The 11,655-nt window shown below is 42.0% G+C and overlaps 1 protein-coding gene across 2 annotated transcripts; it reads right to left on the bottom strand.

Annotated features, from left to right (window-relative positions):
- Positions 1 to 6,789: 6,789 nt before the first annotated feature.
- Positions 6,790 to 11,425, bottom strand: COQ7 (coenzyme Q7, hydroxylase). 2 transcript variants are annotated; one of them, XM_032983809.2, is made up of 6 exons: positions 11,282 to 11,425; positions 10,911 to 11,110; positions 10,395 to 10,509; positions 10,147 to 10,286; positions 8,669 to 8,737; positions 6,790 to 7,383 (listed from the first exon to the last, which is right to left on the bottom strand). In XM_032983809.2, the coding sequence occupies exons 1-6, from the start codon at positions 11,358 to 11,360 to the stop codon at positions 7,306 to 7,308; spliced, it is 681 nt and encodes a 226-aa protein (XP_032839700.2). In that variant the 5' UTR covers positions 11,361 to 11,425; the 3' UTR covers positions 6,790 to 7,305. The 2 variants fall into 2 exon arrangements, with proteins under 2 accessions (XP_032839700.2, XP_032839701.2); XM_032983810.2 differs by lacking the exon at positions 8,669 to 8,737.
- Between the last annotated feature and the right edge of the window lie 230 nt (positions 11,426 to 11,655).

The following is an 11,655-nucleotide window of genomic DNA, read 5'->3' as shown; positions in this document are numbered from 1 at the left end:
CCCTGTTGCTCTTGGGCTTAGACCTAAGCATAAACTTACACTGCTGGTAGACGTGTACCCAGTAGCCTTCTCTTAATCAAGCCCTAGTGCAAAGCCCCTTTCTCATGAGAATGCTGCGGGCTGCTGGAGGAGATAAATTTGTTAAATGTGATAGTGTCACTGCTGAGAGGAGAGCAGGAGTCTGCTGTGCTTGCCTGAGGACAAACAGCCATCGGTGCGGGGAGACTTGGGACAACACATCCAGAGAACAGAGGCCTCACTGTGTTTCAGCATTTGGGCACTAGTCCTGGGAAAGCAAGTTGTGTATGTTCTCCTTCCTCAGAAGCTGGGTGTCATTGCTGGAGCATATCTCTGCCCCCACAGGAGGGAGGAAACAATCTATCAGCAAAAGATAGCTTTAAATTAGACATAGGGTACTGTTTAAAGAGGAAATTTACTTTAATACAGGAATAGCAACAAAGATCAACATTATTGAGTCATCTGCCTTGGCAACGCATGTCCATCTGCTCCTATAAGCAAGTGCTTTTCACTTCACTAAATGTTTTATCCATTTGCATACACAGTTAGCAGCCTCTGACTATACAGCTGCCCTCAAACAACAAACTTGGGAGAAAATCATGACAGCTTGCTAACATGCAGCTGGAAGAGCTTGCCTTCAAAATGCATCACAAAAATCTTCAAATCTTCCTCACCCACTGCTGCCTCTCCTCTGACCCAAGCAGTCCCTGGCAGGTGGCTGGCCAGAGGCCACAAAGACAACAGAAAAGCACTTTAGTACCAGAAATAATATTTTTATTCTGCAGTCCAAAACATATATTTTAAATAGGAAAAAACACCCACTCTGTGTGTATGACTTGCTTTCATTAATACCTTGGTCTATGTGTGTCCATCTGTACCATCAAATCAATAAATCCAACTGTCCTAGGCACAGGTAACATTAAAAAAGGAATCACTGACATGCAAACAGTTGGGTAGAAAATACCTGAAGGGAAAGAAGACAGCTTCAGGTGTTTATATGAAGCCTGGAGTCTAAAAGAAATAATGAGGCTGTCAAGGTGGTCAGTAGATCCATCTCCTACTTTCCTTTGTGCCTGGTCAGGAAGCAGGCATTGCAAGGAGAGCTACAGCTCTGCACCTTCCTTTCTGGGGACACAGTCCCACCAGCAGGTACCTTTCTCTGTGAAAGCCATGACCACAGTGCAAATGCAGCACGAATGATGCAGCCATACAGAGGAGGAGAGGTGTGCACCCCAGTCCATGCCCCGTTTCCCCACCACCTTGCTCACTGCCTCCCAGGCTGCTTTTTTTGCACAGGGCTCAGTGGAGGTTATGTGCACTGAGAAGGTGAAACCTGAGTGATCTAATAGTTGCCTAAAACTACTCAAAGAGTATTTACCATGATAGCGGAGGCAAACTCTACTCCATAGTGCCACATGACATAAGCAGCAGTAGCAGTCACAGTCTTGGAAGGTTCAGGATGGATATCAGAAAGAAAAAAAGGCATCACTGGTAGGGGTAAAACAGCACTGGAATGGGCTGCCCATAGAGAGTGTGGAATTTCTGTCCATGGAGGTTTTCATCACCTGGCTAGACAAAATCATGGCTGACCTGCTTTAGTGCTGGCCACAGTCTTGCCTCCAGACCTCCAGAATTCCCTTCCAAGCAACACTGCGTGATTCCTGGGCTTCCATCAGAACACCATTTCCTTCCAGTTAAGAACAAGCACAAATAAAGACAGTGCCACAGCCTTTATTTGTGAAACAAAGATATTTAACACCAAAAAATATAATCTTCTTAAATATAAGCATAGGTGTATTAATCTGCATCTTAACACGATGAAACGATACTGCTGCAGTAAGCTGTGTTACTGGACACAGAGGTGCCATCCCCTGGTCTGCTTAGGTTTGGGTTCTGCTCTGTAAAACTGTAGTATAAGGTGGTACTTCTCAAAAACACCTGGAGTGAACATGAGGCTGCACTTACTGAAAGCACCTAACAGCAACAAATGGAATTTTCCTTCTAACACAGTCAAGCTGGTTTAGAGATGTTACCTACTGAACCTGTTCCAATTAACTGTTAATTCACTTACTCAACATTAAATCAGCTCCCCAACTCTAAACAGGAGTGTCAGCAACCTTTCTTTAACACAAGTTAGGATCTGCCACTCTGGCAGTACAACTGCAAAGCTGCTGTCATTCCCCTAAATCTATCCAGATTTTTCATCTTAGCCACTCTGGGAAAACTGAATTAACAAATAGAAAAAACAGTCCCCTTAAACAATCTCCTCCCTTTCATACACATTCCTCCTTTAAACTGTCCAATATTTTTGACTTAACCCTTTAAGTTTCCCAAGCTGAAAATCTGTGCAGAATTCAATGCAAGTGACATGCCACAAGTGTGAAGCTAGTGACAAAAAATGACTGACACACCATTTGAAATTTTATCTTCCCTAAAGTCAAGAAACAAGGCAGGCACAATGGATTGTATAGATCAAATAACCCCTGAAATGCTAAGAGAAAATTGAGATACACAATCCACATCATCCCCTGCATAGGAATTGTATGGCATATCCTCAGTCAGTCTATAGCAAGCCTAGCTCTATTATGCTCGAGTGAGCCACACAGATTTCCTTCAAAGATCAAGCCCATTAGATCCGACATGTCTTCTATCTGTAATATTTATTATCTCAGACAATGATTTAGCTCTCTGCCAAACAACCTTATGAGTCCCATTTTACATAACTCATGGCATAAATCCATTCAGCTTATGTCAGCATCACCACATTAATCACAGCCGTGGGGATCTGATTTTTGCCTAGCCTAGCTGTGACAGCAAGAGGCTGAAACACGTACTGGCACAGCCAGCCCTACACCACTGTGGCATCACGTCTGCCTTGCCACCCTGGTAGCTTTCTAGAGATGTTACTGACAGGATACAGATCTTCAGAGCTGCTTTGAATTTTCATAACCATCCTTCTTGCTTTGTGAGACAGAGCTGCTGTTGCCTATTTGCTTTCCTTTGACGGGCTTTCCTCCTCCCGGGACAGTGCAGTGCCTACAGACAGTGCGGAGATCCTGCTTCAGAGCTGTCAGAGCATCAGGAAGAGCCCCAGTGCTCAGCACAAGGACCGCACCATCTGGCTGTGTCACTCACCTCCAAGCACCATTGTTGCCTTAATCTCCAACTCAGAAGAGCTTTGGAGAATAGGGGCCAGATAGTCCCCAGAACTGACTGCAGGAGCAAACAGTAAGAGGCGAGAAGCTGATCAAGGAGCAGATAACAGCCCTATAGTCCTACACACACTCACAGACACCCGCTGCACCTCCTCACTGAAAAATAAAACTCTCTCCTTCTAGAGGAGAAAAATCAGGATCAAGCCCTTGGTTATCACAGGAGCTAGAAGCAGCCCTCATTACTTTGAAGGGAAGAGTTTCATCCCACTGCATACTACAAGACCCAAATTATGTGCTTATCTTATAGTCCAGAAGGGTGCCCGAAAACCCAAAGGCAGTGAAGACCCTTTCATCTTCGCCATTCCTTGTTTTGAAAATGCAGCATTTCACAGCTTCCCTGTCTAATCCAAGTTCCTTTTCCTCTGTCAACACAGCTGAGAATCACTACCATAACAGACTTGTATAAGCTGTATACTTTGGCCTCTGCCTGTAATTAACTCCTGCCAGGATAGCTGACATCAGTCAGCTTTAGTTCTGCCTCAAAATAACATAAAAAAGAAACTACAGCTTTGCAGCAGCTGTACAATAGAAGTTCTGTATAGCACTTGAGCATCTCTAGTCCTTTTGTAGTCTTTCAAAATCTGAAAGAGGCTTTTAAACAACAAAAAAAGAGTCCATTTTGCATAAGAAGAATGAAAAGCAACTCCATTTTCTATGCTCACCCACACTTTCATGACAGGCACAAAAAAGCTGCTCCAGTGAAGAGAAGGAACAAATCCTGATTGGGAGCATAAAGCAGAGTTGTTCTCCCGAATCGTATTTTATGCTCACGGCTAGAGACAGTATTACTGCCTGACAGCCTACTCAAATGTGCAGGATGTTTTCAGCTGCTGAGGACAAAGAACTCGCTGTGATACTGTAGACATGGCCAAACACACTGACCTTATATGGTGATTTCCTGGTATTTGATGTTCCCAGCCTTTGGCCAAACTAAATGCATTAAAAATTAGATCTGTCTCTTAAAAGTTGTTGCCTCAAGTGAGCAGTGTGTGATGGTCTTGGAGGCCACCCACATCTTGGACAGCATCACATGAACATATCTCTGTGTCAGCAGCAAATCCCACAACTGTTAAACACCACCTCAGACATCTTGAGAATCTCTAACCACTGTCCTGGGGAGTGCCAGGCTTCAGCTGAGCACTGTCTATCTAGGAACACCTCACAGATGCCTTGTCCAGTGTTCAATCCTGATGTAACAGCTGAGTGACCAGGAAACTGGTTCAGTTTCCAGTTTACTTCACAAGACCATTGTATGCATGGGTGTGCAACTTTGTTTTGAGTTGAAACATACTGTGCCCCTCCCTCTCCAGCTCTAATAATGGACTTATAAAAGACATTGCCTCTGTTATTAAAGACTTTACAATGGATTATTCATCGAGCAATCTTTTTTATTCTTTTTACTCAATTATTGAAGTCCATGACTTACATGACTGCACTGCATGTTCTTTCAACACCACTTGTAATCCCTTCAGTCACTTTAATTAACTATTCTTTTGTGCCGACTGCTTTTTTCTTCAAATTACCTAGAAATTTTCCACATGCCAGCCTATCAAATGCTTTAGGGAAAGTAAGGCAAGCAATCTGCTAGACGTAACTTTTGTTCAGAGAATTGGTCAAGGAAGACATGTTAGTCTAATATGACCTTTAGTAAACTCATGTTTACATGCACACTGCTCACAAACGTCTGGGGCTGAGGCACATAAAAGGAGAATCTCTTAAACCTGTCTTCTTACTACACAGTCACAAAGAAACACGTGATTTATGTGAGTTCCTCAAGTCAAGTTATTCCAGTGGGCGTGGAAATCAGTAACAGGTACAGAGCCAAACACTACCATGTTTGGACAATATAAATAGCATCAGTAGTTTGAGTGTAACCAGGCCAGACTTGCAGTGGTGTGATATAAATTCTTCCATACAAAGTATCAATCATAATACAGAAACTCTTGTATGATTTATTAAGATTTAGTTTCCAGTCTAAGCTCCTTCACAAAATAAGGGGAAATAATCCTCTTTAAGAAGTCTTTCACATCAAGTTACACACCAGTTAGTACCCACAAACACTAACAGAACTACTCAAAAAGGTAGACTCACACATACCTGGATTAAAAGCTCTCCAAAGCCTTACCAAGCTCCCACAGGCTTGGATTTGAGATGCTCCGAATGCTCCCACAGGTCTTGGACTCCTGGTGGCAACTCTGCACTTCTTATCCTCCTCTGGTCTCAAAGCAGCTACAAAGTCAGTACATAGCGCTCAGCCAGCACAACTGAACTGGAACAAGCACATAGCAAAACTTAATCAAATTACTTAACTGGCCTCAATGTAACTGTAGTTTTGCCATATAAGGTAGAAGACTAGCAATGTTGACCCCATTTCTCATGACAGTGATGGGCAACTCTTGCTATTGTTTTAATTTCTTGGTTTCCAATTCTTTCTTTTTTAACCATGTTTATACCCGTTACATCCCACATCCATAGCTGACCTGTTCAATTATTTATACCCCATTGCTTGGGCTAAGAAATACTCATTTCTAAAACATCATAGCTTTTAACCAGAAAACAAGATGCAAGAAGTTCTGCTCCCTATTCTGTCAAGCTTAACTATTCTTAACAACAACAACAACAACAAAAAAAAAAACACAAATAAGCAAAACAAAACCCACAAACCTATAGAAACTGGAAAAAATGTAAAATTGGGAAACAAAAGTTTATAGCAGTTAAACAAGCTGCATCTCCCCAAAGTTTTAGAAGCACAGATGTAAGGGGAGAACCATGGATATGTGGTCTCTGTGTGACCTGCAATATTATTCAGAGGATTTCCCTGCCTTGAGACATCTCATCAAAAGATCATGCTTCTCAGCTGTAAAAATAGAAGTCTCTCACAGGAACTTTAAATGTTTATATCATGATATCAGCATATTCTGTATTATCCTCATGCATTCAGAAAGTTAGCCCATTTCCATAATGACGCAATATGAAAAGAATCGAATGATCAGGAAACTTTTAGGACATAAAGAGTGAAGGATGCAATCTTGCATGAAGTCCCTTTCACCCCTATCGGTTTAAAACACACTAATTCCACTGCTGGACTTTTATCATCTTTGATTGGTGTTTAACAGAACAGACATGCACAACCTTGTCTTTTTTATTTCTATTGCTCCACGCCAGGATGCCAGCAGAAAGTGTGAGGAAATCGTTCAAACATAGACAAAGCAAGAACATCTATATTCTAGAGCCACTAAAGACAATAAGCAAAGTAAGATAAACTTGAGAGCTCTAACAGTATTAAGTGCAACTCCACAGGCACTCCAAGCTGCTCTTTCCACCTGCTTTATATCAGGGATCAATTCCCTACACACACTCAGGACAAAGAAAGAATATCCCAAAACCCAAAACACCAACCACACAACAAAAAAACCCAGAGGAAGAAAAATTCTTAATAATATTTAAATAAAGAATTCAGAATTAAGCCTAAAAAAAAAAAACCAACCAAAAACCCTAAACCCACCACAAAACACCAAAAAGAAACCCCCCAAAAATGCCAAAACAAGTCTTCAAATTAAAGCCTTATAATACCAATTTTTATTCACACAGGCTCAAAATAAATACTATTACTTCATTTACTTAGCCTGAAAATAGAACTCAAAAATATCCTACTTAGTCAGTATTAACCATTTTAAAACAAGCTGATGAGCCCCAGCTCATTTCAAGTACACATAAATTTGAAAGCAAAAGAAAAAATATTTATAATTTTTATATGTGTGTATACATAAATACACATATTATATATACAAATCATGCATATACATACATATTTTGCTGCCACCTTGTGAACAGTCTCTGAATATGGAGGTTAAGTTCATACAGACCCAATTCTGCTATCTTTATTCACATTTAGCTCAACTGACTTTAACATAGATACTTTTTGAACAAGTACTCAACGTGACAAAGGCTGGCTAAATCAGATGCTTAGTGAAAAAAATTTTAAAAGGCTGAATAACATAAGTGTAAGTCTTCTGCAATTTTCATTCACTTTTGTGCCAGTTTATTACCGCAAACATTACAGAAAATACCACTAAATTCTTTCTGATAAAAATATTGCAGCTTTGCATCCAAGTTGTATAGCTGTCTTCAGAACTGAGTAAGCCGGTGCCTGCAAAACAGAGAATAAAAGATTAAATACATCTAATGAAGTGTTTTGTTTGAACCAGATTGTGGTAAGGAATAGTAAGCATTACCTAAAAACCAAAACCACAAAACAAAGCAAAAAACAAACCAAAAAAACCCCACCATCAAAACACACCTGTATTTGTAGCCTAATCTACCTTAGAGAAAACTAAATCAAAAATGATCAACTTGACAGAATGTTTCCATTTCTCCACAAATGGAAGTCAAGAGGAGAAAAAAAAAAAAAAGGTCATACATTCCTCTTACAGTATTCAAGGGAGCAGAGTTTAGTTCAGTATTTCACACTTTCTAACATGGTTGTGTTCCTCTACCAAAATGATGCCTCAGGTTCCCAGCTGTATGGATAGCACTTATTAGCCTTATCTTAAAAAAGTATTAAATCCAAACTTAAAATAAAATTAAAAACTGTGCAGAGGACACCTCTCAGGAAAACACAATCACTTTAATTTTTCTAGTACAGAACTGAATCTGTTGGAACTCATGTCAAGTATTAAAGCTATAATATCCAGTGTTTTCTTATATATTTATGCATGTATTTTTGGCAAAGACTATCAAGCACCTTATTTTCTATTTCTCAAATAAAGAGCATCACAATCACTGGATAAGTGTCCTGGTTTCAGCTGGGACAGAGCTCGTTTTCTTTCTTAGCAGCTAGAATAGTGCTGTGCTTCATATTCAGTATGGGGTTTGGTATGAGAAGAATTTTGATAATACACTTATGTTTTTAGTTGTTGTTAAGAATCCAAGGACCCTCCAACTCTCCATTTCCTATCTGTGCACAGGTGCACAAGAAGCTGGGAGGGAGCACAGCCAGAGCACTAGATCCAAACTAGCCAATTAAATATTCCATATCATGTAACATCCTGCTCAGTATATAGGAGAGGGTTGATTGGGAAGGAAGGGACTCTCCCTTGTTTCCAGGATTGTGGTTTTGGGATCTTGGCTTCTCTGGGATCGGGCTGGGTATTGGTCATCAGGTCATGCGCAATTGCATTGTGCATTACCCATTTGTACTTTCTATTACTGTTATTGCTTTATTCTATTTCAGTTAAACGTTTTTTATCTCAACCTACAAGTTTCCTTACCCTTACCCCTCCAATTCCCTCCCCAATCCCCTGGGCAGGGCAGGGTGAGTGAGCAGCTGTGTGGGGTTTGGCTGCCAGCTGGGTTTAAACCACAGCAGTAAGGAAGATAGGACTATCACACCTACATCCTCACTAACAGTGCCCATCAGTTAGCATTGTACTTACTGCTTCTGCATCATGCTCAAGCCCAATGTCATGATGCTCCCGTTCATCATCCCGAAATTGTTTTATTATCTTTAAAAATAACAGTTAATTAGTAGGTCTACTTGACAGAGAAATCAAGGCAACTAGTATACAAAACTACATGCTGTTGACCATTGTATGCACCAGGACAGGCATCTGAGGTCCAGGTCTCTTAAAAGCTTCTCGAAAACCCGAATCTCCAATTAAGCAAGAAATGAATCCTTTACAGCATTTCCCAAACCTAAATTTCTTTTAATATGCTCAAAAAAGTATTTAAAAAAACCAAGATGACGTTTAATATATCACAATGTTTTTCACTGTTTTGAGAAAATCTATAGTCATAGTAACTCGTAACACTGATTTTCACACATACAAATTATTCTACATTTAAATAATCAAATTAAGGTCCCCGGCTTGCTAGACAATCCAAAAGGGTGTTTTCCTGTAAGCCAACAGGGCTTTTGTCCGTTCTGGCATACTCTAAAGAACACTATTTTTCTCTTCTAATTTTTAAACTGGGACAAAATGGTTTTAAGAACTTTCCCTTGAGATACCTGTAGATAACTAGGATTGCTTAATAAAGTGCTCAGAGTTTACAGACATCCAAGCACTGTCCCTACCCAACTGATTCATATCACTTTTGGTTTCGTCACTAGGTCTCCTCATATTGGCAATGTGAATAACCTTGCTGCTTAGCTTCTTCTCTTTATTTTGTGCCCTCTCAGTTTATAATCTATTTTCAGGGGTAGTACTTCCTTTGTGCACATGTGAGCACAACCGAAGTTATTTCAGATACTATCTCTGTAACAGGAGTTACCAGAGTAACTGGATTAACCAGACCTGGCTACATGTTAAACTAAGCACCACTGAACATACTGTTGGTCAAAGATGGAAATGAACATGTGGGCCCTAAAACAAGGTCCTATCAAACAGCACAAACAAGCTCCATGTGCTGCATGTGGAAACAAGTCTGTCTCTGACAAGCACCCAACAGGAACATATCCCAGTCTGATGCCTAAAATACTTCGGAAATCATTTTCTTGCAGAGCTAATAAACATTAACTCCCTACATGCTCTGAATAATATTAAAGACTAGAACTATATAGTCATATCCAGTATAAACAAAATGTTACTACACATTCCCCTCTAAACCCTTTCTTTCAATTAGAAGTAATCAGAATTCAAGCACAGTTCTCCAAGTCAAAAGGAAAATACTGAATTACTAGAAACATGCTGAAGCTAATCCATCACACATTTTCATTTTGATGCTTGATCAATTTGGTGCTGCTGAAGGAAAAATCATCCTTCTAACTTAAAGTTTCTGTTGACTTCAGCATGCTAAGCGTTAGAACAAAGAGAGATCTACTGTAAATTCTCAGAGCATATAATTTTTAGAGACTGAAGTCTCATCAGATGATTTAATGAATTTTTTTAAACTACTTTTTAAGTCAGCTAAATACCTGCAGTAGTTCTTTGTACTTGTCTGGGTCTTCTTCCATAAGAGTTCGGATCTGGCTATTGTAGTGATTGGATATACTCTCCTCCACTGCCACTGTGCAAGCCATCGCACCTTTCTTTCCAAGTAAAGCACTTCCAGCCCCTGTTGTTGTGGTACCAAACATAGGCAAGCAATTAAGTCTGAAGCAATAAAAATAATTTACATATTTGAAGACTTTCTAAAACAACAGAAACAGTAATACAAACTCACCTAAAACAAAACCTGCTACATTCCAAAAAGGCAATAAAACGGTAGGTCGAACTCTGTATGTAACCATTAGTTCATTGAACTTTTTCAGGTGGTCTTTTTCTTGATTCCACATTTGCTGCAAAAGAGCCAGATCACAGTAAAGTAAAAAAACAGAAAAATTAGACATTTCCAATAAGACTAATAAACCAAAGAAAACCAAAACAGCTCTGGCCCTTCACACTAACTGCAGAGGTAACACGATTCACATCACAAAAAGAAAATGGTGAAGGGCTGATGAGGATAGTTATAAATAGGCAACATAAAAACATTTACAAAATAAGAGTCTTTGTGACAATGCTAAAGAAATTGTAGTACTGGTAACTCCCTTATCAAGTAATCCCACCACTCTTTATAAAGCCACATGTTTAAGCATGTTTAGAAAAAGACGTACCGCTCTCATCTTTCAACTTCATCCCACCATCGTTAACCAAAGGCAAATTAAACAGAAACACAGCGATCGGTTCTAGGGTCACTAACCTGGATGATCGGTCCCACGCTTGATCTACCCAAGACGGCCATCTGCCCCGCATAGATGCGGTTCGCCCCGTACTCTCCCGCGTGGTCCACCCGGATGATGCGGTCTATGACGGGCTTGTTGATGCCCTCAAGAGTTACCCGCGTGCTGCAAAGCCTGAGGGAAACCCCTTCGGCGGGCAAAGGCCGCCTGCCCCGGAGACCTGCCGGAGAGACAAAAGTGACGCGAGCTCTGCCGCCGCCGGGGCCTCGTCCGAGGCGGGCGGGCCCGGGCGGCGGTGCGAGGCCCGCGGCCAATCGCTCAGGGCAAGCCCGGCAGGGCGGGTGGGGGGGGGGGGTGGGCTGGCGGGCGCGGGAGCCGACCGAGCCCCTACCCGCCTCGCAGCGGAGAGGCCGGTAATGCCGCAGCGAGCGCCGCGCAGCCGGGACCACGGCGGCGGCCGCCAACTCCATCCCGCCGACACGGCGCCTCCACCGGCCCGGCGCGCTGCCGAAACGTCATCAACGCGGGCCGCCCGCGCCGGCCCACACATCACTCCCCCCCGCATCGCGATCCCGATTAGCTCCCCCGCGCCGCCGCACTGGAGAGGGGAGCTGTCAGTCAGGGCCGGCGTCCCTCGGCTGCCATGGTGACGGGGGCGGGTTACCAAGAGGACGCTCCATCGAGCGGAGGCAAGAGCCACCGGCCACCGTCCCGCCCACGGTGACATCAGCGCCTGTTGGCGCGAGCGCTGGGCGAGAGAGCTGA

This window comes from Tyto alba, unplaced genomic scaffold, assembly GCF_018691265.1.
Source record: "Tyto alba isolate M040663 unplaced genomic scaffold, T.alba_DEE_v4.0 Super-Scaffold_28, whole genome shotgun sequence".
NCBI lineage: Eukaryota > Metazoa > Chordata > Aves > Strigiformes > Tytonidae > Tyto > Tyto alba.
The sequence above is the reverse complement of the archived record's forward strand: the minus strand, read 5'-3'. Positions and strand labels throughout refer to the sequence as shown.